General features: G+C 34.6%; 2 protein-coding genes across 5 annotated transcripts in view; one reads left to right on the top strand and one right to left on the bottom strand.

Moving 5' to 3' along the window:
* The window catches only part of SLCO1A2 (solute carrier organic anion transporter family member 1A2), a 121741-nt gene that overhangs the window by 16136 nt on the left and 77800 nt on the right, over positions 1 to 27805 (top strand). The gene's annotated exons all lie outside the window — the stretch shown is intronic.
* On the bottom strand, positions 1085 to 6284 carry IAPP (islet amyloid polypeptide). The gene is made up of 3 exons (XM_082740654.1): positions 6200 to 6284; positions 5775 to 5869; positions 1085 to 1476 (listed from the first exon to the last, which is right to left on the bottom strand). The coding sequence occupies exons 2-3, from the start codon at positions 5852 to 5854 to the stop codon at positions 1287 to 1289; spliced, it is 270 nt and encodes an 89-aa protein (XP_082596780.1). The 5' UTR covers positions 5855 to 5869; positions 6200 to 6284; the 3' UTR covers positions 1085 to 1286.

Genomic DNA, 27805 nt, shown 5'->3' with positions numbered 1-27805 from the left:
TTAATCTTACAAAACAAATGGACATTGGGGAGGGTATGTGCTTTGGTGAGTGCTGATTCACAGACCTGTACCCCTGGGGATAAAAATACATGTTTATAAAAAATAAAAAATTTAAAAAAAAAGAAAAAGAAAAAATAACTACAAATTTCATATCCTATTTCTATACCCATACACGCACACAACTATAATCTAAGGAACCCTTTATAAGGGGAAATTTTAATGTATAAGTCAAGTCAGATTCCCACTCAGATTGAGATGCCTTTTTTCCCTATTTTTTTTTTAATACAAGTTTAATGCCTCTAGAAATGGCAAATTACAACATAATAGCAGTTTATCTGAGTTAATGCTACTTCCAAGTATAACTATCTCATGGTCAGGGGAAAGCAGATACCCCTGTAAGAATCAGATTTGGAGGGAAACATGTTTCATGTCCAATTCAACAGCTTCCTTCAAGAAAAGTGTATCATACACATGTAACCTCTGTTGGAAATGTCCAATTAGTTTAACAAACAAAATAAGTTACCATACAATATATAGTTTCCAGAAGTCTGTGGTCTTTTAATTGATGACATACATGATTAATAGGAACACAAGGTTTTGGTTTTTTTCTTTGTTTGTTTGTTTGTTTGTTTTTTTGCAATACCCTGCATCAAAATATGAGTGAAATTTGCTGAAAGCCATTTGAACGGAATAAAGTGCATGTAAGTTTAATAAAAGCTCATCACAATGAAACCCTCATAAACACAAACGCTTTTGTACTTTTAAAATAACCTCTAGTACCAGCCAGTACAAAAAAGAATATAATTTCAAAAAATATTTTGACCGAGTTAACAGCGAAAATTAATTAGTTTTTTAAAATAGCGTTTTATCTCATTTCAGAAATCTAATGCAAAAAAGAATTGCTTAACAGAGTCCTTATAATTGCTGTTTTTTAAATGTTCTTAACTTTACTGATAGCTATTTACAATTTACCAAGTTTCCAAATACCATTTTCTCTTTTGTTCTCAAACACGGGTCATAAAAATATAGGCAAAAGAATGAGTTTTTAATATGTTTTCAAAATAAAAATCAGTAGCAAGAAAACTTCATTTTTGAAGACACTGACTTTTTTATTATGGGATATCTATCAATCAGCATTAAATTTAAAACAATTCTTACCACCACAATTTATATGTACTGGCAGTAAACATGGGACATAGCATCCATGTTCAAGCTTATGTTAAATTACACAGGAAGTCACTAGTATATTTATACAAACAATAAGAACTGTAGAGATACATGGACCTCTAAAGCGGTAAGTAATTCATTGGCCCCCTGTTTAAAATCTCAGCTGTGTTCCTCTTGCCATATGTATTGGATCCCACATCAGTTGGCAAGAGAATGGCACCAAGATTGTTGCTGGAACGAACTAAGAAATTTGCCAGGCGTTGAGTCACACACGTGGCAGTGTTGCATTTCCGCTTTTCCATCTGGTGACTGGTGACATAGAACAAATGTATAAAGTTAGAGCCTTAGACTCAGGATTGGATACATCTATAGGACAACAAATATCTCATATTGATGGAAACTAAAGGAACCATTTTCATGTAAGGTACTCAATGTTTTGGTTTGGAAATATCTGGATGACTGAGATTTTCTGACACTTTGAAGATACAGCAAAAGCAATTTTTGACTAGGACATCATATAACAATTATCCATTATAGTTAATGTTGAATTTCTCAGTATGATCCTTTGAAACTTCAGCATATTTTCCAGATAGTAGTAATAATAAAAGTGTTGCTTTGTCTTACATTCTTCTACTTTTTTTATTCTTCTAAATTGTGTTAAATCTAGTTCCCAATTTAGGAAAAAGATATAGAATATAAAATTTATATTAATTTGGAATATGTGGAATTTTATATATATGTACGTGTGTGTGTGTGTGTGTATAAATATATATATTTTCCACATCTTTCCAATAAAAATTAAGCAGTATAAGATATTTTTGTTAAGTTCCCTGAGATCATTAAATCAGGGCTGTTAAGAGATAAATGGCAGGTATGATTAAGACCCAAGGGGAATCAAATTTATTTCTGGTTCATGAACTCTCATTGTTATAGAGTGGAAGTTCCATTACTCTTAACATAAATACACAAGGATTACTATCTTTCTGCCACTTACTTGGTTCTTTTGAACTATTTTAATGATAGGACTATGTTGAATGTTAAAAACAAAAGACTTTTATGTTAATAGTATCAATATTCATTGCATTCTTTTAGCAACCTGGAACAATAGCATAATAATATTCCAGGTAAGTCAGAAATTATCATTATGGTTAAGCAATTTATTAACTCTTATTTCTATTTATGGAATTACTTATGTCAACTGTATATTTTTGTACCACCCTTTGTTCCAGCGTTCTCTCAAAATGGTATTGGCAATAGATACAGAATGATAACATGCTCCCCGTTTTTGCAGGTGATTAGGAAAGCCAGGGAAATGTTTTCATTTTCAGCTCCATGGAAATAAAAATATTAGTAAAACTTAGGATAAGTGTAAATTGGGAAAGAGATGTAGATATGTAGATATGTCCAGAAGCAAGTGGTTGTACATAATTTGGGGCAAAATGCAATAGATTTTATCTCAATGTGTTTACTTTGTATGGGAAATACTTCATTATTTGTATCTCTGCATAGGGATAGCCTAAGAAAAAGTGTTTTTAAATCTCATGTAAATCTTTAGGGTTTTTATGTTCATATTTTCTTCCAAATACAGAAATTTCTATGGCATCAGATAAACTTGGTATTGTTGAGTATAAGTGTATGCTGATAAACCTATTATTCAGACAAAGGAAACCTACTTTAGGACCCAATTATCTGGTCTAATATGTCAGTATTAGTTATATTATTTATTTAATTATTTCTCTTTGCTTGTATAGTAAGCATGGCCAATGTATATTTCCAAAGAATGATTTAATATTTTTTAAGAATTAAACTGATACTTCATGAGAGAATAAACTTTCCTTGAAAAAAGCATAAATTAGAATATGACCCAAACACTTCAAAATGATAAATTTATAGTAATAAGGGAAATGATGGGTCAAATTGGGAAGATTCAAAGTGATATCTGTACCAAGAGATGTTTGGCAAATACCTAGAGCAGAGTGTGAACTAATCTATGTGCTAAATGTCTGAGTGGTACTTTAATAAATGGCCTCAAAGTCTGTAACAGGACTTAAAATTATTCCAACTAAATTAATATCTTATTTGAGTTAGCTAGAACAGCCACCATTCCATTTAAAAGAAATATTAAGAGCTTCTCTATCAATTTATTATTATGAAACTGCTTTCCCAAACAAGACTTTTCATGTAAATATAGCAGCAATAAGTATAAGATTCTTTCCCAAACAATCATTAAGATAGAAAAAGATGGCTGAAACGCTTAGTTAAAGGTATCACATCCCTACTTTCAGGCATTTTTTTTTTTCTCTTTAACTATTTGGGCAGACAAGGCATTTAGTCTTTAGTAACAGACACTAGTTCAAACCTATTGACCACTTTTAGTAACATTTAGTAACAGACACTAGTTCAAATTATTGACTACTTACACACATGCACACATTTATAACTTTAAGAGTTTAAACAGTACAGACTATAGACTGAAGTATCATCACTCTTATATTGTCTCTCTTTAAAAATATCTCAGTTTCAAGGTTTTAAAAAGATTTATTTATTTTATTTTAGATAGAGAGAGAACATGAGTGGGGGGGGCAGCGGGAGAGGAAGAGAGAATCTCAAGCAGACTCTGCACTGAGGACTGAACCTATAAGGGACTTTATCTGCACCCCCTGAGATCACCACCTGAGCCAAAACCAAGTGTTGGATGCTTAACTGATTGTGTCACCTAAGCTTCCTCAAGGATTTTTAAAACCGTTTTAAACTGTATCCTGCTCTAGTTCTCAACAGTCATTTGTGGAAGTAATGACACTGTTGGTTAACCTCTGATTATCTGCTAAGCAGGTATATACTGAGTGTTTAAAAGTTGGTGGGCATTTGTGTGATCCTTTTGCCTCAGTCAAGAGTATAAAATATTTTTTGGTATGGCTTGTAAAGTCAGTTTGTTTCCGCTTAATCTCATGTCATACAGGTACAGTAGTTAAAAAAAGATCTCAAATAAGATGATTAAATTTTATAAGAAAAATGACATTGATAAATTTATATCAGCTTGTCTTTTAGAAGTGTGTGAAATTTGAGTCATTTCCTACAAAGGTTTCGCAGCTTTTTATAAGATTTATAAAATATTACAAGGTTGAATAGCTCAGGATGAGAAATTCTCTCCCCTTAAAAAAAATGACCAAACATACTGATTTCTGGAAATTCACTAGAGTAATTTGAAGAATGCCTTGGAAGTATTTCTAATAAAAATTTGAATTAAAATATTGTGAGACTAATATGAAAATAACTTGAAAATAAAAAATGTTATATACTATTTTATTTGTGAGTGAAATTTGCCTCATAATAAAAAGACAAACTGGATAAAGGTGCTTATGAAATGTCTATAATGAAGGGAAAAAATCAAGATATAGACAGAAATACTAGGTAATACTGTTAATTTTCCTGTTATTCTATTGTTCTGCTGGTTTACCAGAAACTTTGTGTCAGTTTCACTTATTTTTACCCACAAAAATTCAATTGAAAATTAGAGTCAATTCTGAGAACATCCTGCAAATTTGATAAGCTTGAAAGGGGAAAGGAAATATGAAGATTCCTGCTATTTATTAGACGTGGGTGCTGTAGAACTCTACATATCACTACAGACTGCCACCTCAACAAAAAAACACCTCAAAGGAAAATAGACAAGATGCTAGTAATTCTATGAGAAAAGTTTTAATATGACTTGAAGCAAAACTCTTTTCAAAAGTAACCTTAATACTCCTTGGTCTTAAAGAGTATGTAAATTCAGTCCTACAAGACTATAAGAAGTCAAACTTACTTTAGGCACAAACAAATCCTCAATTATATTGTTTATGACATATGCATGAATTTGGACTTAAGAATCTTTTAAATAAATGGAGAATTGCAGTTCTTTCCCCTCAAAAGTTGTAATTACTGCTAACATTTTCACCTGACATACTTTTTAGACTTCTTTAAAATTACCACTTAAATGACATGGCACCTTTTGAAATAAGCCTTCTTAGGAAATCCTGATGGATGTGCTACCTATTGAAAACATTTTTAAGAAGGATAAATTTACATTTAGAGCAGCTCAGAAGTAATTTCATGAAGAACATATTTTTTAAATAATTCTATTTCCTTAATAGAACATTTAACGATATAGAAAGAACCCCCTAAGAACAAATGGCTTTTTAACTTGTTCTTAAAAATTTTAATTTTCTCCCTGATTATTTCTATATATTTCAATTTCCAGAAGGAGATGCAATAATTTTTAATATTGCCAGAGCCCTCTGAGGAAAAAAAAAAAAAAACTATGTAAATATACAATAAAATCCCTCCTTATACCGAATATATATTTTAAGTTTCTCTAGTTTATTTGAGAATCAGGTTAATATAATGGAAATTACTACCCTTTGGCTTTTCCTGCTTTGTGTTCTCATTTTGCCCTTCTAGGTTCCAAGAACATACTTCTTGACAAAACTGGAACTATCCATTCCTGTCTGTCAGAAGTTCTGTCAGAAAGATGCATCTAATGGCATAAGAGCTGTTAGTTAAATAGCAGTTTTTAATTCTAATTTTCCCACATTTTACAAAAGAAACAGGATTTTTAAGATACTAACCTTTTGATGGGAGTAGCTTTCAGGTGGTTTAATGCAACGGAGAGTACGATGAGAACTACTGGCAGCTTCAGGAGGCACATTGCTTTTTAAATTTTCTGAAAGAATAATACAGCATTGAAATGAAGAAAATTTTTATAGTCCTGATAGATGGAATTTGAGACTAGAACCTACTATAAAAGATCCTTTTTTAAACATAATCTCTAAAGATAGTAATTTTATTGATATAGTCCCTTGATAATGTTCAAACAATTTTCAAGTATTTTCGAAATTTTCACTTTCCCAATTTCCTTCTCTAAACAATTTCAAAAGTTGATATTATAGCAATTTGTCTCTTTAGACTTTCTTTGAAAGAAGCTATATATTTAATTCCAAATCTGTTCTTCCCTAAACAAATAATATTTTTCCATAAACAGGAAGCTCTTTACCTTTAATGTTTCAGTGTCAGCAATATCAGAGAATGTCTCTAAATGGTAAGAAAGCTTCATGAACAATCCCAAGCTTGCATCCACTGGAATATTTTTCCCCCACTTGCCAATGAGTAATCCAGCTCTTATATACCTTCACCCATTTCCCAGCTCTGACATCAGACAGCTCAGAGAGACTGTCATTAATTTCCACCCCTATAGATAGAAAGTGCCTCATAGACAGCAGAAGCAGATGGGTGATTATTACATTAACACATCAGTAAATACTAACATAGCAGATACAGAGTGTCTTTGGGCAGTTAATGGTGTGTCACACATAGCAGAATTTGGAATTTTCCATTTTTGCAAAATACAAGTGTGGATTTTCACAGCAGTATGCTCTAGTAAGCAGTATGTTCTAGTAAGGGACTGAAAAAGGAAGTGATTAAGAATAACAAATGTGTTTATATGCAAAGAGCAAAGCCAGGGACACTGAGGAATCTAATGAGGACGCTAAAGCCAAATGACCCCAATGGCTTAATTTCATGAACGTTCAGTAGTAGATTAAACTATGAGGGTAATGTAGATTAAAAAAAAAAGGACACACACGCATATACATGCAAAAGAGAAATCAGAAGTTATTTACAATAAAGTGGAGATGGAAGATTAAAGGCAGCAAAAAAATAATTTTCAATCCCCAAATTCATTTGTCAGCATTTAAATAGACATGTATCTATATAATTAAGAAATTTTTGCTTTTTCTATTACTGCATAGAAACATTGCAATTATTTTGAAAGAATAAATTTAATTTTTTTTAATTTTCTCCATACATTTCTTTTTTCTTTTATTTCTAAGTTATATTTAAGTTAATAATCTAAGTTATGACAATTTAATATCATATATAGCAAGAAAATCAAATTCCAACTGCTAGTGAAAACATGCATATCTATATAAACTAAAAAAAGTGGAAGTTCCCCAAGTAAAAAAATTAAGTTCACTGAGTTCATATACTTCTTTAAAGCATAGTGATACAGTTTGAGGGTGTTTAGCAAAAATTTCAGAAAGAAAGAATAAAAATTTTTTCCAATACTTATTCTAATTATTCAATGATTTTGCAATTTTATATTTCTGTAAAATTTACTAATATTCCAAAAGGAAAAAAAAACATAAAATCAAATGATTTGGAAGAATGATGATTTCCTATAAGAAGATAATTAACATATTTAACAAAGTACATACAATGATTTAGAAATGATAAAGAAGCCCAGAGATATTAAATAACTTGTCCAAAATTACACATCTAGTTCACGTTGAAATCCTGAACCAAGGTTTAGTTTTTCTGATTTATGGTCTAGTGTTCATTTAAACCCAAATACCTGCTTTTAACCTACACATTTATTTATTTTCCTAACTTTATTTTTTCTTCTATACTTGTTGTTTGAACTAGTGGCTTGATTCCATTCAGGTAAGAATCCTTCACATGTGATACTGTTTCTTTCCTGTTGCATCACAACATCTGGCTGAATCTCTTTTGTGGTGTTAATATTGATCAATGAGATCAGATTTTGTCAGCCACATTGTCCACTCTGAGTTTTCCATTAGCTCTTTAGTTACTGGTTTTAGCAATCATTGCTGATAATTGCCTAGAAGCATTGTTTTATTATTACAGGTTGCAAGTGAGAGTCTGATTCTATTATTTCCTCTATGTTTACTAGCTGAAATTCTTCAAAAAAAGAGAGCATTCCTCATTAACTAATTGGCTACATTGAGGCACGGTTTTAAATAAAAGGCAAGATATATGCTTAATTCTTTCCCCTTACTCACCAGTTTTCTGCACATAATAATGAGTTCCTTCTCTAGCATCCTCCAAAAATGACCAAAGAATTTTTTTGGTGGTTCTCATTGTGAACTCATATATTTTAGCATATATGTATTTTGATCCCCCTTTTTTGATGTTCAAATTACCCCATGTTGGAACAGCTGCACAACGTTGCTAGAAATGTAAATTATTTCAGTCACAATGAAAACAATACAGAGATTCCTTGAGAAACTGAAAATGGAACTACCATACGATCCAGCAATCTCACTTCTGGATTTATAACCAAAGAAAACAAAATCATTACCTTGCAGAGATACCTGTACTCACATGTTCATCACAGCATATTCACAATAACCAATGTAGGGAAATAACCTAAGTGCCTGTTGACAGATGAATAAAGAAAATATTATGGTTTTTTGTTTTGTTTTGTTTTTTAAAGATTTTATTTATTTATTTGACAGAGAGAGATCACAAGTAGGCAGAGAGTCAGGCAGAGAGATAGGGGGAAGCAGGCTCTCTGCTCAGCAGGGATGCTGAGGCAGATGCAGGGCTTGATCCCAGGACCCCGAGATCATGACCTGAGCCGAAGGCAGCGGCTTAATCCACTGAGCCACCCAGGCACCCCAAGAAAATATTATGTTTTTAGAGTGATAGAATATGATTCAAAAATATCTGATTTCAATGCCTGAACTATACACAATATATGCAATATGTGTATATAAAATAGAAAACATAAAAATAGTATAATTTATAGCTGATTTCTATGTAAACATTTTTGTTGTTGCTACATAGTTTTAAAACTATCTTGGGGGCTTCTGGGAAAGATGGTAGAATAGGAGGATCCTAAACTCACCTTATTCTATGGATACACCTACATAATACCCACATCAGTGTAAATAATACAGAAAATGATCTGAAGACTGGCAGAATGGACTCTCCACAACTGAACATGAAGAAGTGGCCACATCAAAAATGGTAGGAAGGGTGGGAACTTGGTCAGAAGCTAAACTGACCCATGGGTTTGTCCCCAGGAGGGACTCAGTAAATACACAGAAGGGAGAGGAACAGACCACACACCAGGCACTGTAGGCAAGGTGAACACACTCAGGGATGGCAAATCCCCATAATATTTGGCTTTGAAAACCAGAGTGATTTAACATCTTGAGTTTTTACATTAGCAGGGCTTAACACCTGGAACTTTAAAAATCAGCTGGTTGGCTCTGGGAGACCTAGAGGGTGATAGGAAACTGAATCTCCGCCTTTAACAAGACAGCATAACAAATAGTCCCACTGAGATACAGCGTAGAAACAGTAGTTTGAAAAAAATGCCTGCAGTATGTGGGAAGGAGATTTATTTACTCATCTCAGCATGTGCAGAAGGGGCAGGGATCTTTGGGAGACTTTTACAAGAACAAAAGAGCTACCAATTGCCATTTTCCTCCTCCACCACCCAACCTAGTCGCAGGGACACCTGTGGGAAACAGCACAACATGAACTCTCTACCTCACCTGCTAACAACATGTCCTGCCTCCATGCTCTTTTGCAGACTCATCCACTCAACTTAGCCTCTGCAGCTCTCCAAAGCAGCACCAGGTCTCCTCCCACAGCAGACTTTTGCAAAACTTTCTAATACAATGTAACTTGCTTCCACCCTCTTCTGTAGAACCACTCTCTCCAGCCTGCCCTCTGCAGTAGTCTATCTAAAGTGGTTCCACAAGTGTGGCAATATACAAATAGCCCTGATAGGGGCTAGTACTACCACAAAGTGCCCCCTGCCCTGGGGAGAGGGGAAAATAACTCTACAAGTTTGACCGCTGTTCCAGTAGTGGGTTAGGAGCAGACAACTGGTCTGATCTCAGGCCCCACCCACCAACAAAAGCTTTATAGGGGACAGACCAAGGAAAGTGCCCTATGTCCCAATGACATCTCTGTCAAAGGCCTGAACTCATGCCCAAGGTGGCCTATGACTGGCCCCTTAACAACACAGGAACCAAACCGTGGCCACTACAGGCAAAGAGAGCCCCTGCAGATGACTGGATTAAGGCAAATGCAGCTCAGCCACAATAGTAGGGCACACACAACACATAGGAAGCTACAGGTTCTGGTGAGCAGGGGACATTGAACTACAAGGCACTATAAGACTTCTTCATAAAGCCACTACTTTCAAGAACAGTAGACATAGCTGTCTTTCCTAACACGTAAAAACAGAGAGTTAGACAGAATGAAGACATTCCAATGAAAGGCATTCCAAATGAAAGGACAGGACAAAATCACAGCAAGAAAGCTAAACAGAGATAAGCAATATGCCTGCTAGAGAATTCAAAATCATCATCATAAAGATATTCACTGGACTTAAAAAGAGTGGAGGACCTCAGTGACACCCTCAACAAAGAGACAGAAAATGTAAAGAAGAGCCAATAAGTGATGAAGACCTCAATAACTGAAATAAAAATATACTAGCAGGAATAAATGGTAAAGAAGAGGAAGCAGAAGAATGGATCAGTGACCTGAAGGACACAGTAATAGCAGTTACACTGAACAGGAAAAGGAAAAAAGATTAATAAAAAGTTAGACTAGATTAAGGGAACTCTGTAACACCATCAAGCATAATAACATTTGCATTATAGTGATCCCAGAAGAAGAGAGAAAAAAGGGGGCAGAATTTTATTTGAAGGAATAATAACTGAAATCTTTTTGAAACTAAGGAAGGAAACAGAAATCCAGATCAAGTAAGCATGACAAGCCCTCAACAAATTTAACCCAAGGAGATCTACACCAAGACTCATAACAATTAAAATGGCAAGGAAAAAAAGGTAGTAATAAAGAATTTTTAGTGGTGCTTGGGAGGTTCAGTCAGTTAAGCATCTGCCTTTGGCTTAGGTCATGATCCCAGAGTCCTGGGATCAAGCACTACATCAGCTAGAAAAAGAACAAAGGAAGGCTAAAGCTAGCAGAAGGAAGAAAATAATAAAGATTAGAGCAAAAGTAAATAATTTAGAAACTAAAAAACAACAGAACAGATCAACAGGAGCTGGTTCCTTAAAAAAATCAACAAAATTGTTAGAACTAGCCAGATTCATAAAAGAGAGAGAGAGAGAGGACTCAAATAATATAATCAAAAATGAAAAAGGAGAAATCACAACCAACACCACAGAAATACTAACAGTTGCCAATATAATATAGAAGAAAGAGATAAATTCCTAGAAACATATGTTACCAAAACTGAAATAGGAAAAAAACAGAAAACGTGAATAGACCAATAATCAACAATGAAATTGAATTAGCAATCAAAAAACTCCCAATAAACAAAGTCTAAGACCAGATGGCTTCACTGGTGAATGCTAACAAGAGTTAATACCTATTCTCAAACTACTCCAAACAATAGAAGGGAAAGGAAAACTTTCAAATTCGTTCTATGAGGCCACATTACCCTGACCAAAACTACATAAAAACACCACCAGAAAAAGAAAAAACAAAAACAAAAACAACCCTACAGGTCAATACCTAGATGCAAAAGTCCTCAACAAAATACTAGCAAACCAAATCCAACAATACATTAAAAAATCACTCACCATAATCAAGTGGGATTTATTCCTGGGATGCAAGGGTTCAATATTCACAAATCAATCAATATGACACATCACATAAGAAAGAATGATAAGAATGACATGATCATTTCAATAGATGCAGAAAAAGCATTTGAAAAGTACAACATTCATTTATAATACAAACCCTCAATAAAGTAAGTGTAGAAGGAAAACACCTTAACATAAGAAAGGCCATATATGAAAACCCCACAGCTAAAATCATACTGAATGGTAAAATAACTGAGAGCTTTTCCCCCTAAAATCAGTAACAAGACAAGGATGTCCTCTCTTACCACTTTTTTTTTTTAAAGATTTTATTTATTTATTTATTTGACAGAGAGAGATCACAAGTAGACAGAGAGGCAGGCAGAGAGAGAGAGAGAGGGAAGCAGGCTCCCTGCTGAGCAGAGAGCCCGATGTGGGACTCAGTCCCAGGACCCTGAGATCATGACCTGAGCCGAAGGCAGCGGCTTAAGCCACTGAGCCACCCAGGTGCCCCCTCTCTTACCACTTTTATCCAGCATAATACTCATGTCCTGGCCAAAGGAATAAGACAAAAAAAAAAAAAAAAAAGAAGAAGGAGGAGAAGGAGAAGGAGAAGGAGAAGGAGAAGAAGAAGAAGAAGAGAAATAAAAAGCATCCATATTGGTAAAGAACTAACTCTTGGTATTTGCAAATGACATGATATTGTACCAGCAAAAAAACTACTAGAACTGATAAGTGATTTTTAGTCAATTCACAGGATACAAATTAATATATAGTAACCTATTGCATTTCTATATACTAATTATGAAACTGCAGAAAGAGAAGGTAAGAAAACAATCCCATTTACAACTTTCTTTATCACAAAGAATAAAATACAGAGGAATAAACTAAACCAAAAAGATGAAAGACCTATACTCTGAAAACCATAAAACATGGATGAAAGGAATTAAAGATGACACAAAGAAATGGAAAGATAGGGATGCCTGGGTGGCTCAGTCAGTTAAGCATCTGTCTTTGACTCATGTCATGATCCCAGGGAACTGGGATCAAGTCCCACATTGGTTTCCTTGCTCAGCAAGGAGCCTGGTTCTCCTTCTCCCTCTGTCTGACATCCCCCTGCTTGTGCACTCTCTCTATCAAGTAAATAAAAGTCTTTAAAAGACATCCCCCAAAACCAAGAAATGAAAAGATATCCCATGCTCATGGATTGGGAGAACAAATATTTCTAAAATGTTGATCCTACATAAAGCAATCTACAACTTTAGTGCAATCCCTATCAAAATATCAAAAGCATTTTTTTACAGAACTAGAATAAATAATCCCAAAATTTGTATGGAACCACAGAATAGCTGAAGAAATCATGAAAAAAGAAGAACAAAATTGATGTACCACAATCCCACATCTCAAGATATACTACAAAGCTATAGTAATCAAAACAGTATGATACTGGTAGATGTCTGGGTGGCTCAGTTGGTCAAGCGACTGCCTTCGGCTCAGGTCATGATTCTGGAGTCCTGGGATCAAATCCCACACTGGGTTCCCTGATACGCAGGGAATCTGCTTCTCCCGCTGACCTCTCTCCTCTCATGTTCTCTCTCTCTCTCTCTCATTCTCTCTCTCCCAAATAAATAAACAAAATCTTAAAAAAAAAAAACCAGTATGATACTGGCAAAAAAAAAGATCAATAGAATAGAATAGAAAGCCTAGAAATAAACCTAGAATTATGGCCAATTAATCTTTGGTAAAGAGGAAAGAATATACAATAGGAAAAAGTCTCTTCATCAAATAGTGCTAGGAAAACTGGACAGCAACATGCAAAAGAATGAAATTGGACCACTTTCTTACACCAGACACAAAAATAAACTCAAAATGGATTAAAGATCTGAATGTGAGACCTGAAGCCAAACAAATCCTAGAAGAGAGCACTGGCAATAATTCCTCTGACATTGGTTCATAGTAACATTTTTCTAGATATTGTCTTCTGAAACAAGGGAAACAAAGCAAAAATAAGCTACTGGGAGTACATCTGAATAAAAAGCTTCTGCACAGCAAAAGAAATGATGAAAAAAACTAAAAGACAACCTATTGAATGAGAAAAGATATTTGCCAATGATATATATGGATAAGGGGTTAGTTTCCAAAATATATAAATAAGTTACACAATCAATACCCCCCCAAAAAATCATCAAACAATCCAATTAAAAAATGGGCAGAAGGCATGAACAGGCATTTCTCCAAAGAAGATATACAGATGGTCCATATACACATGAAATGAGGCTCAGCATCATTCATCATCAGAGAAATGCAAATCAAAACCACAATGCACTATCACCTCACACCTGTGAGAGAGATAAAATAAAAAGCACAAGAAAAAACAGGTATTGGAGAGGATGTGTTAAAAAAAAAAAAAAAAGGAATCCTCATGCACTGTTGGTAGGAAGGCAAACCCATGCAGCTACTCTGGAAAACAGTTTGGAAGTTCCTCAAAAAGTAAAATAGAACTACTCTATGACCCAGTAATTGCACTACAAGGTGTTTACCCAAAGAATATGAGAACACCAATTCAAATAGATACATGCACTGCTATGTTTATCATAGCATTATTTATATAGCCAAAAAATGGAAGCAACTCAAGTGTCTGTCAGTAGATGAATGGATAAATAAGAGGTGGTATAGATAGGTATATATATACACAATGGAATATTACTCAGCTAAGAAAGTGAAATCTTACCATTTGCAACAACATGGATAGATCTAGAAGGTATGATGTTAAGTGAAATACTATATGATTTTGCTCATATATGGAATTTAAGAATCAAAACAAAAGGACAAAGAAAAAAAGCAACAAACAGACAAAAAGACTCAAGTGTAGAAAACAAGCTGGTGGTTACTAGAAGGGAGATGGGTAGGGGCATAGGTGAAATAGGTGATGGAGGTTAAGAGTACAATTATTGTGACAAGCACTGAGTAATGTATAGAACTGTTGAATCACTATGTTGGGCACCTGAAACTAATATAATAATGCCTGTTAACTATACTAGAATTCAGAAGATAAATTAATTTAAAAAACTATCTTGCTAATGAATTGCCACACATAGTGTGAAAATGGTATCACTGTTCTAAACATTTTAAGAGGAAAAAATGTGTTTTTAAATCTGTGCCACTTGCTATCAAATAATGTTTTTTCTATTCCACTCCATTGTGATGGGTTAAATAAGATTTTTTTTTCTTTTTTTTTTTTTAAGATTTTATTTATTTATTTGACAGACAGAGATCACAAGTAGGCAGAGAGGCAGGCAGAGAGAGAAAGGAGGAAGCAGGCTCCCTGCTAAGCAGAGAGGCAGTTGCGGGACTCTATTCCAGGACCCTGGGATCATGACCTGAGCCAAAGGCAGAGGCCTTAACCCACTGAGCCACCCAGGCGCCCCAAATAAGATCATTTTCTATGCAAAAAGCTACAAATTTATACATATTTTCACTTCTTTGTATCACAGAAGCACTTTGCTGGAAAGCAATCCAAAATTGCCATTGCTTTCACTCCGTATCTAGTTGTTCCTTTCTGCCACCCTTTAAAATGCAGCGCAAAAAAATTTAAATCCCTACAGTGAAAAATGTCTTCTCCAACCCTCTCTTCACATCTCCTCTTACCAGTTGAAAACATGTGAGTAATAATTTGAAAAGAGATAGGAGCCCATCACATCCCACTATAATCTAAGGGAGGGTAAGCAATGCTTTTTCCTCACAGCTTCATTTCATTTGTACACTCTTGTGGAGAGTTTAGTACTTAATTGTTTACAACTTTATATTGTAAAAGTTTCTCAAGAAGTGATTTTAATGAACATGTGTTCTCTCTACTCTATTTCATTATTTTTATTTATTTATTAAAGATGTTTTTATTTATTTGACAGAGAGAGAGAGATCAAAAGTAGTCAGAGAAGCAGGCACAGGGCTAGGGGGAAATGGGCTCCCTGCTGAAAGAGCCTGAACCATTTCAGTATTTTAAAAAATAATGTATTTTCAATGACTTCTAAGATCCTATTACTTCAGACAAACAATTTGGAAATTTTGAAAGTCCTCCCCCCCAAATTGAAACAAAATAAGCACACAAACAAATGAATAACAGTCTTTCATTTGAAGGAACTCTAAGGAAAATTTATTCTCCTCTAAAGCTTGACTTATTTATTCAAAAATATTTAGAGCATCTATTGGGTACCAAACCCTGAAATACGGTCTAATGGGAGATTTGGGCAACTAAGCACAAATAGCAGTGATGTTTTCACTTTTTTAGGATAAAGTACTGTCCACTGAGTGACTTAAAAACAAGTATGCATAGTCTCATAGTTCTGGAGGCTGGAGGTCTGAGGTCAAGACATGAGAGGAATGCTTTCTTCAGATGGCTGCTCCATGCCTCTCCCCTGGCTTCCGGTGGTTGCCTGGCAATCTTTGGTATTTGCTGGTTTGAAGTAGCATCACTCCCATCTCTGTCTTAATTTCCATGTGACATTCTGTGTGTATCTCAGTTTACCGTTAGGACTTCAGCATATGAATTTGGGGGGAATACACTTCAACCTGTAATATTGTTTTCTAGAAATTCTGTGATTTTTGTTTTTGTCCTCTTCTTTAACTCAACAGGTTTAAAAAAAAAATCTTTCTCAGTGGAGTTTTCTTTTATTGTTTTGTGGTCAAGCAATGATTTCTGTATTGATTCTTTAGACCTTAGTACATTTTTCTTTGTGACCTAATAAATGATCAGTTTTAGTAAAGTATCCATAAGCACCTTTATAAAGCCATATTTTCCACTTTAGTATAAAAGTTCAATATATGTACATATCATCTACTTTATTAAAAATGTTATTTAAATTTTCTAAATCGTTTTTTATGCTTTCCATCTTGTTACACCTTGGGCTGGGAGAAGAATTAAACCCAATTACTGTTTCTGCTGATTTATCTTTGAACCTATTGCATTTTCTGCCTTATGAAATCGCCTCACTTCTCACATTTCTGTCATTTAGTGCACAGAAATGCATAACACCTATATCTTCTCTGTGAATTATCACCATGTGTACCTTTAATCTTCCTTTCCATATCTTTTCTAATGCTTTTTGCTCTGAATTCTACCTTGTGAGACATTATCATGACTCATATTTTTTTCTTTTTCTCTTTTTACTTTTTTTGAATATGCTGTGCATATCATTGCTGCTTCTATTATTTTAATTTCCCTGAATAACTTTGTACTTAATGTGTTTCTTGCACAGCATAAAATGAAATGTCTTTTGTGAGTTACCTGAAAAACTCCTTTTGGTAGGGAAGCTAAGCCCACATGTTTCTTGCTATAATAGATATTTGGGGCTTACCTCTGTCATATTAATAGCATTTATTCTATATGCTTAATATTATCATCTTTGGCCCAAGCACTTCATCCATACCCAGCTCCCTATTTTTTGGAACAGATGATGAAACTGAAGCACAGAGAGGACAGTAACATGCTCAAGGTCACAGTGCCAGTTTGTGGTCAAGCTGGAATTCATAGTCTGGTTCCTGAATCTTTTATATATGATATGTTTTTTTATCTATTATATCATGCAGCCTCTTTATTTTGTGCCCTCCGTTTGCTAATTCTGAGTATTCTCCCAAGATCTCTTTATAGCTCATGAATTATCTCTTTCATCTCTATCTGAGAGACTATTTCCCTTTCAATGAATTTCTAACATCAAAGATTATATTGTTTTACTTTTAAATACTTCTCAGTCATTTTTAATAGTCTTTTCTTGATTTTAAAATAATCTACTTTTAGTTTTTTAATCATTTCATATATGTTTACTTAATGTTTCTGATAATTTCACCATATGAATTTCCTTAGAAATTGAATCTGTATTTTGTTTCTGATAAGTCTTTGTCACAATGGCTTGATTGTACTTATAAGATCACATGTTCTTAAATTCAATCAGTAGGAATCTTAGGGGCCCATACTGGGATGTTCACTTAAAAAGGATATATATGGTTATATCTGCCACTATCAGAATTTGCCAATATCTGGGGTCACTTTAGCTCCACAGAAGGTCCAGAATAATATGGGAGATTCACATTTGCTCTCCAACCCTGAGACAAGCCTAAAGGTTAGGAGTTCAGGATTTTAGGATTTCTATCAGTATTTGTTTCCAGGGAAATTTTCTTTTACCTTCTGTTTACTTGTGGCTCTGCACAAATTTTCATTCATTGCCTCCTCCTCTCATACCTTGAGATTTCCTTTTCTTCTTATGAGCTTAGCTATGCCTTAAAAATATCTTAATTTATCGAAGTTCTAGTTGTCTTAGTGGGAAGCCCATTTGGAATAACTTCATATTACAAAAGAAGAACTGTGTATGCATATTTTAAAGAATTCTGAGCTGTAAAGTCAATTCCTCTATGTAAAGGTTGTAATAATCTACTCTTCTTTGGAAATACTAGTGTATCTGTTTATCCTTAAATTCAACACATTGTATTATTTAGAAAAAAAATACCCATGAATCATATGGTAAAGGAAAGTAATATTTTTACAATAACTTGAATTTATTTTATTACTGATGAAGCTTAAAACTTTACTATATATTTGGACATTTATGCAATCTGTTTTTTAATCACCTGGGAATATGGATTTGGATATCAGGATAGGTTTGACCTAGAGATGTGGGTCGATTTTGGAAATGAATTATATAATCCAAAAAGAATATGTACAACAAGAATAAATTAAGACAAAGTGTATCCTGGGAAATATCAAAATTTAGGAGTCATACTGAGGATTAGGAGCAGAGAAAGAAATGGGAATGCACAAACACGACTTACCAAGATGAAAGGAATTGAAGTGACAAGAAAGTTCCAAGAGGGAAAGCTTGGGATGAATGTCATATGATGCTGATACATTACAGAAGATGAAGACTAAAAACAGAAATTGAAAGTTGGCAAGTAGAAGTTCACTGATGATTAAAGCTAGAAAACTTTCAGTGCATGGTATGGAGAAAAGCAGCTATCAAGGAATAGTATGACAGTTCTGAAATGCTACTGATGTCCATCAGGGGATCTGAACATATTGAGAATCAGGATTCTTTTAAGATTATGATGGGAAAAACAGACTTTTGTATGTGTAGAAAATAAACACTTGAGCATGCCATCCAAATTTTGAGCACAATATCCAGACATTCATATTTCCTCTGACAATATTCGTTATATGCATTCTTCCACAGTAGCCTCTTTGAAGAGGTTTCATCATAAGGAGAAGAAAGAAAGACCAATAGCTCTAGGAGAGGTTAGGGTTAGGTTAAAATAACATGTTAAAAATACCCGGCACTTGCTAAGTACACATTCAATAAATGTTTATTGATCTTTCAGGAGCCAGCATGAAAGGGGAGTTTGGTGAACTGGGAGACAGAAAAGTTCATTGTTAGCACAGTGTTCCCAAAGAGCTGGAAGACAATGTCTTATGAAGAGGAGAGAGATAGACATTAGGAATGTGTGCTTATCCAGAATCAACTCTGTGTCAGGTATTGTGTTAATATGTTTTGTACAATATCTCATTTGATCTTCAAACAACCCTGTGAAGTAGGAAATATGAACTTCTACAGATGAGCATTTCCATGCTTTGAGAGATTATGTAACTTTTCAAATTCATGGTAGAGAGTGTCAAGGAAAATGATCGCCATGTGTCACACACCAAAGCTGCCACACAGTTGGAATAATTATATATAAGAAAGTAATTCTTAATAACTGAGACTGGGGTTCAAGAGAAGGTAGATTTGGAAGTTTGAATCCCTATTTTTTATGTCAAATGGCAGAAAATGACTACCTGAGAATGACCAATAGCCTGACCTTCTCTTTCCTGTTGACTGATCAGCAATGCCTCCTTAGTTATATAAAGGGGTGTCCTCACATCCTCACAGACCGGCAGCTGCCTATGTCTTGTTCTCCACTAAGCCTGACAGCAAAGGAAACTAGGGTTGGACCAAACCTCTGGGAAAGAGCCAAGTTGTCAACAGGAGATTTTCAAACATGAGTTAAATGAAAAGAAAAAAAAAAACACAAACAGAAAAAAGGATGTAATGGGCCCATCAGAACAATCATATGTTATCTCCTACTAAAATCACTGAGCTTTGATTTTTGTGCTGCTGTTGTTTTCCCTGAGAACAATCCAGAAAGTACAGAAAAAGGCTATACACCTTCCATTTTGTAGAAGTCTTGGTCTTAACCTCTTTTTCCTCTATACAATATTACTGTCCATGAATGTTCAGAAGATTGTTCACTCTTTGAAACTTTGTTTATATTTTTTGCTTTGTTTTATATTTAGAAACACTTTATAAATATTACTTTCTGTTGTTTATACTTGAGTTTAATTGCAATTTGATCTAATGTTATATAACTTCCAAACTAAGCAGATATGTATGTAATTAACTTAACTGGCTTCAAGTGGTCATTTCTTTTAGTTATGAATGATAGTTACATGTGATCTAATTACAGAGATGAGTTTTAAGTGATCCTGTGTAAAGTCAAAAGAACTCTGATTAGGATTTGATTACTTAAATAGGTCCTATAATAATTTAAGAGGGATACCCTGTGATTAAGTTATAGTACTGCTAAGAGTAATATATAATTTAGGTTGAAATCTATCATATATCATATATCCACTGTTAAGACATTAAGTAACTTATGCCAAAAATTGCTTTAAAGATTAGTGGTTTCACTTTAAGTATAAATTGTTTGGGGGACAAAATTGCCAATCTCACTGACATATTTTTGCTTACGTTCACTCATACTTCTCCTACCTTCTCTCACATAGAAATGGTTAACTAACCAATGAACCAACCAAATATGTAGAGCAACAGGGAAAGAGCGTTTTTATTTCAATGTATTTCCGCATAGATGGATTGACGATATTTTTTGCACTGTTGGCTATGGGTGAAAGAGCCAACACCTATGTATTCTGAACAAATATTTTCAGTTTCAGAGGTCCTCAGCAACAAAATTTTATCTATAAACCTCTGGCCAGCACAAAGGAGTGTTTATATGTGGGCAGCCTTGAAGGACTCATGATGATGGCCTGTGTTCTCAAATACACCTACACACAGCCATAACAGTACCCTCACTCAGAGGACTTAAATGTCCAAATTAGAGATTCCCTTACTCAAATGGCCTTACTGAAATAGGTGAAGGTGGAGAAATAGGGTGATGACCCAATTACTGGGAAAATGGAGTAGGATCACTTGGAATTTTACTGACAATGGATTTGGAACTACCAGACTAAACCCCTAATGTTTTAATGGCTCTAACCTCTTATATTCTTAGCTAATTGCTACCATTTATCCATTTTAGTCTTTTCTCTCTTTGCATTTCCAGAGATAAATTCAGTTTGGGGGAGGTAGGTCTGCACTAAAGTGCTTTGGTGAAGGGTATTTCTAACCTGTCAATCTGTGAAATGAAACAGAAGACCTTCCTTTTTAAAAGCTATCCTTAAATGCAAAGGAGGGGGTGGACAGTAGCAATTAGACAAATTCTAAAAGACTTGAGTCATTAAAAACCACAAGGGCTGTAGTCTGTTAGCTCCATATGCGACAACATGGGTGAACTTGGAGGACATTTTGCTCTGTCACAAATACTGCATGATTTTCCACTTCTACGAGCTTTCTAAAATAGTTAAACTCATACAGAGTAGAATGGTGGTTGCCAGGAGCTGAAAGAAGGGAGGAAGGGGATTTGTTATTCACCAGATATAAAGTTTCAGTTATATAAGATGAATCAGTTCTAGAGATCTCCTGTACAATATTGTGCTTATAATTAACAATACTGTATTGTGTACTTAGAAATTTAAGAGGGTAGGGTTCATGTTAAGTGTTCTTACCACAGTAAAAAATAAAATCAAATAAAAGTGTCATCTGGTCGGGCACCTGAGTGGTTCAGTGAATTAAGCCTCTGCCTTCGGCTCAGGTCATGATCTCAGGGTCCTTGGATTGAGCCCTGCATCAGGTTTTCTGCTCAGTAGGGAGACTGTTTCCCCCTTTCACTCTGCCTGTCTCTCTGCCTACTTGTGACCTCTGTCTGTCAAATAAATAAATAAAATCTTTTTTAAAAAGGGTCATCTGGTAAAAACAAAACAAAACAAAAGTCCCAGCCGACCTTTTAAGGTAGTTACGAAAAGGCTGATATAATTGGAAACCTGACATTTTCCTTAAAAAATATGGATATCTGGAGGCATTTTGGATCCATTTTGATCTGTCCTTCAAATTTTTCCCAAGATTTTGTTTGAAACCTGGAAGAATACTTCCTAAGGCCAATTTCAAATCAGTACAAACTAAGACCCAAAAGCCCAGGAGATGTTTGTGGGCTTACATGGCATTTGTTTGACCTTAGATATTTGGGTCAGTGTTGGCACACCCCATATATTCCCTAGATCAATGGTTTCTTCTCAGGCTTTCAGCATTACATTGCTAGTGGTGTTTACAAGGATTGCAAGGCACTTAAAAAAATGCAAGACACCAAATGTATGTTACTTCTGGAGATCATCTGAATTCTCCTGAGTTGAGAGGGATTTTTTTTCTTCTGAGGGCCCGGGAATATGTGGCACGTGGACTGAAGGCCACATTTTGAGAAACTGCACTGATAAAACAGGATGACGTGGTTGTTATTCCCAACAGACCCTGAAATTTGTGACCTCCAGGTTTGTACTTCTCATGTTACAAAACACATTTCCCATGTCATAGAGTACTCTACATGTCTCATCTATTGATTTATAAGCTGCTTGAAAGTGAGGTTACTAATTTTAACTTCTTGTTTACTGAATGCCTCTTAGCATTCAGTGCCTTAGCATTAGAGTGCCTTGTACACCTTTAGTACCTTTTTATTATAGTAAACTGATTAGAAGCTGGAGCTTTGGATGGGTACCTCAGGGGTTCATTCAGTCAGTTAAGCATCTGACTCACTTTTGCCTCAGGTCATGATCTCAGGGTCATGAGATCCAGCCCTGCCGTGAGTTCCATATACAGAGCCTACTTGAGATTGTCTTCCTATCTCTTTCCCTCTCCCACTTCCTTCTCCCTCTCCCTAGGTCCCTCCCCACCTTCTTCTTCCAACACAAGTGTGTGCTCTCTCTCTCTGTAATAATCAAAATCTTTAAAAAAAAAAAAAAGCTCGGGTTTTGGAGGCTGACAAATCTGGATAGGAACTGAGATTGTGTGACCTCAAGCAAATTAATATCTGTAAGTCTCTATTTCTTCATTTATAATACTGAATAACAAAAGCAATCTTCTGCAATTATGTGATAATTAAATGGTAATGCATATGAAGCATTTTGCACAGTGTCTGCAAGATTACAAATTCTCCAAATATGGAAGCAATTTTATGAGGAAAATTTTAAATCACCTTATATTTGTTCATTAAAGAAACAGAAAAAAATAGATAAGCAAAAGTATTAAACTAAACTAGTCTCACCTCTGAAAAATAATAAAACTTAACATTTTGGTGAATTTTCTCCCAACATTGATTTTTAAAACTCTATATATCTGCATGTATACTTAAAGTGACATCATACTATTCATACCATTTTATAACATGCCTTTTGTTAAGAACGTGCTATGAATACTTTTCCATATCAGTAATAGTCTAGTAATATTAAGTAGCCACATTTTATTCTAGTATAAAATAAACAACCCTTAATGTTGGGCATTAAAAATATTTACTGAAGCAAAGCTGTGGTAAATATTTCTTTGTAGATTATTTTGTCTATAATTAGTTTTTCTCTTGTGCTCGCTTCGGCAGCACATATATAATTAGTTTTTCTCTTAATCTTTTCAGAAGTAAAATTGTCAAGTCAAAGACTATATTTTAAAATATTTGATACCTATTGCTCAGTTACCATTGTAATACCATATCATTTTTATTTTCATCATCAGTGAATGAAATATCTTTACCGATGTTGAGCATTATAATAAAGAAATCTTGACAATTTGATAAAAAATGCCTGCTCATTTGTATTTTAAAATTCATTATCAATTTAGCAAATACTAATGAGCATCTCTTCTATTCTAGGCACTGAATTGGGTGATGGTGAGAAGTGGGAGAGATGATTTAGAGGTAAGCAAGACAGATCAGGCTCTTACTTTAATGAAACTTAAAGTTTAGCAGGTTTGAAAGTATGAAAGTGATGATGGCAGTCTAAACCTACATTGAATGGGTAGCAATTAAAGGTGTGATGAGGAAGAACATACTAAAGAAGTTTTAATTTGGGCCAAGGTGTTAGACTCGGCTCCCTGAAGTGCACTCACTGATGGGCAGAAGTTGGGCAGAGAAGGAAGTTCAGGGAGGCACAGAAGAGTGAGCTTTCAGACTGACTGATGCTTGAGGCACTGAAGAAAATATAGCATAGTTAGTATGAGGACCACCATAGAAGAATTCAAGATGCGACCACCATAGAAGGATTCAAGATGCAACATGAGAAGTAGTTCGAGGTCAGGTAGATCACATAAGGGCCTTGAAAGCCATGTTAAAATTGGGGACTTTTTTTTTTTTTAAGATTTTATTTATTTATTTATTTGAAAGACAGAGATCACAAGTAGGCAGAGAGGCAGGCAGAGAGAGAGGAAGGGAAGCAGGCTCCCTGCTGGGCAGAGAGCCTGATGCAGGGCTCAATCCCAGGACCCTGAGATCATGGCCTGAGCTAAAGGCAGAGGCTTTAACCCATTGAGCCACCCAGGTGCCCCATGGATAGATTTTTCATTTTTAAAAGATAATTTTAGTTGCATTTTGGGAATGGATTGTTGAAGACCAAGGAAGCCTATGGGGAGATTAGGTGGGTGGCAACAGTGTGAACTGGAGTGGTTTATAGTATGTCTTACAATTCTTTGTCTTACAATTACATGTGATGGGAGTCTAACTCAAACCAGCTTAAGACAAAAGTGAGAATTTGTTAACCCTTATAACCAAAACATTAAAGTAAAATTTTCATCTGGGCCTTAGTGACAAAGGAAACCCAAAACTCCAACAGTCTCTTCCTTTTGTTCCTTTTCCCTTTCTTTGCCATTCCCTTTGCTGTCATTACCCATCTTTTTTTTTCTATACTCTCTGCTTTTCAGGCTTATTTTCTCCTACTGACTTCTTCCATATGGCTAAAAACAAGGCCACAGGTGGACTTGCAACTATTTCTGCTTCATCATCTAGAAAAGGACAGACTCATGTTTTCAATGAGTTAAAAATAAATCCAACAGAGGTTTGCTGGTAACAGAAAGAAGTGGAAAGCGTACTAGAAAGTCAAAACAACAGATGTCCATTATGAAGTAGGGATAAGTGGATGGATTCAGCCGATATTTATGAAGCAGAATCAACAGGAGTCAGCAATTCATTGCATGTAGAGGTGAGGGAGAGACCAGAACCTAGGAAGACTCCAAAATTTCTGATTTGGACAGTTTGTTACCAGTATGTTTGGAATGGTTGCGAGATACCCATATTGCAATATTCACCAGGCAACTGTGTAAAAGATTCTGACATTTGTGTTTATAGATAGTAATGGAGACAATAGGAGTAGATAAAATCCACAGGGACAAGAAGTAATAAAAATGTCTTCTGGCTTTGATCTCTGGTGGTTGATAAATGACTCAAAGTACAGTGAGGGTGGGGGTAAGAGGTGATACTGAATGTGGTGTCATGAAGCTAAAGAAAGAGAATACTTTTTTTTCCCCCAAATGGTTCTTATTGTACAATTTTGCTAAGATGAAGAAACACTAAAAGGAGGATGCTGAATTGAGCAACACCAAGTTCACTGATGAAGGATGCACTAGTTCACTAGTGCAATGGCTTGGCTAGAAGCCACAGTGGTTGAGGAATGAGATTAAGAAATAAAGATACTGATTATAGGTGATTTGTTTAAAAGTAGTTAGAATTTTATCATTTTGAATATATGGTCACTGCTTGCTATTTATTTTTCATCTGTTTTTATTTTTTGTCCATGTTTCTTTTGATGGTATAGTCTTCTTTTTAGTAGGTAAGCATTATTAATCTAAAGCTATTAGAATTGTGTCACATATATTTTAGTGTTTTCCAGATTCTTATTTGCTACAAATAGGCTTTATTTTTTTCCTTACTGTTGTTGTTGTAAATTTTAACTTTTTAGTATTTAATATAGGTATTTTTGCCTCTAATTTTATATTCAAAAAGGTCTATTTTTCCACTATAGCCTATAAATAACACAAAAATTTTCTTCTAGAACTATTTTTTAAATTTATTTTGTGGTATGGAATGAAGTGGAATTTCATATTTTTCTTATGGGCAATCAACTATCTCAAAGAAAAGTAAAAATAATAAATGATTGGGCTGAACTGATAATAAAAGTAAAGATATAAAAGGGTCATGTGTTTGATCATTTGTGGTTTGGTACAAGACCAGTGAGCACTGGGTCTAAGGGGATGTATGTAAATACCTAGTTAGTTTGGCAGTCAAGACAGGTTACTGTAAAGTGAGATCAGCCCTTCATTTAGTCATGTTTCATTTAGCTGAGAACTCTTGAGTCCACATTATTGTACTGCCTGGCAGTATGAATTCAGCACACATTTGAAACTCAGCACTGATTAAGAAACATGGGTAGAAAAATAAGGCAAAACCATAGTTCTGGGCCCCAGGGAAACTTATATATTGTTGAGACATAGACACCTTATATAATAAACATGCTGATCAGCTGTGTACCTGCTAATGGTGAAGTGAGACAATTACTGAAAATAGAATTAAAGAAGCTGATGAAATTGCCTGAGGCTGTCACTCAACTCCAATACCCATTGCACCACTTTGTATCCTGTAAATATCACATAAATTGTCCTTGAGAAGTAGATCGACTTGGGCACATATGAAACAAGTCTGAATTTGAAGTTAGTCATGTTATTAAGAGTTTCCCACAAGGAGTGAAGAAAAGGCTCTAGTTTACATAGGTGGCAATCACCAAGAAACACAAGGAACCTTCTATTAATGGCGTAATGGCATGTGTATGACTTGCTAGCTCATCTTGTTTCCCCATGAAGTGCCCTAGGAAATGGGGGGGTCTCTTTCATAATGAAGTTGAACACAAAGCTATGATTACATCTTTGCAAATTCAGTATATGCAGTATCTGATGATATTGGAAGTTGGGTCATACAACAGACCAAACTTTAGTCGAAGAGAAATTGCTTTGGAATCTAAAACTAGGTATTTATCACTGCTGGAAAGATGGCGATGCCCATGGCTTCTGCTGAAGCAGAGTTAAAGACAATCACTGTTCCACATCTGTGTTATTTTGGGGTCCTATCTTCTCAATATAAAATCACCTGGTTAGCAGCTATGGTTTGATTTGGCAGTAATACAGGTAAATTTTTTGAACACAATAATCTATCTTCGATCTGCATCCTGTGCTCAACAAAAATATATGTACTCTTCAATACATACTACGCTCTTAGCACAATGTTATAGAAGTGTGCAAATCCTTCAGAGATCAAAGTGCTGAAAACCTCTTGTGGAATAGCCCATTTCTAAATGTATTTGTTTACCAAAAGTATTGTTTTAAGGATTAATCTGTGTAAGCACATTAAATTGCTTTTGATATGGTTTTATATGAACATAATTTATTGGTTATATATAATAAATACAAATATTACTTCTTGAATATAGTCAAGAATCTATTGAACATATTTTAGATGAATAGATTCTTCATAAATTCTAATTGCATTCTTCATGAACATATTTTTCACAAATATGAATATATTCAATGAATTTATTCATCTTTATTATGTTATTACAGTACCTTATTAGGCCTTATTTTTGTTAATATATTAATATTTTAGAATATATTCTATACATTTATTAGAAAATAATAAAGACCAAATAAGTCTAAGACTCAGCTTTTGACAAACTGAACATTTCTTAAAAGGAATTCCTTAAGGAACTCCTTTAAAATTCTTTAAAATGTACTTAATGAAAATATATGTGAATATAAAAACAATATGCCTTATAAAAAGTTTTTGTAAATTTGCAACTTTGGTAAATTTGTCATTTAGTAAATTGACTTTGTTACTGACCTCAGATTTAATTCTATTACTAGTTCATTTACTTTAAAAAACGTAATTTGTGATTGTCTTTCATGACTTGAATGGAAAAATATAGTTCAATTTTATAACTTTAATTCAATTTTGCCTGTTTAGCTTCTATGATGACGTAACAAAAGCTAACTTAAAATCAGGGACACCTGGGTGTTTCAGTG

This window comes from Mustela nivalis (assembly GCF_964662115.1).
Source record: "Mustela nivalis genome assembly, chromosome: 7".
NCBI classification, from domain to species: Eukaryota; Metazoa; Chordata; class Mammalia; order Carnivora; family Mustelidae; genus Mustela; species Mustela nivalis.
Note: the sequence above shows the minus strand (reverse complement) of the source record. Positions and strands in the feature narration are given on the sequence as shown.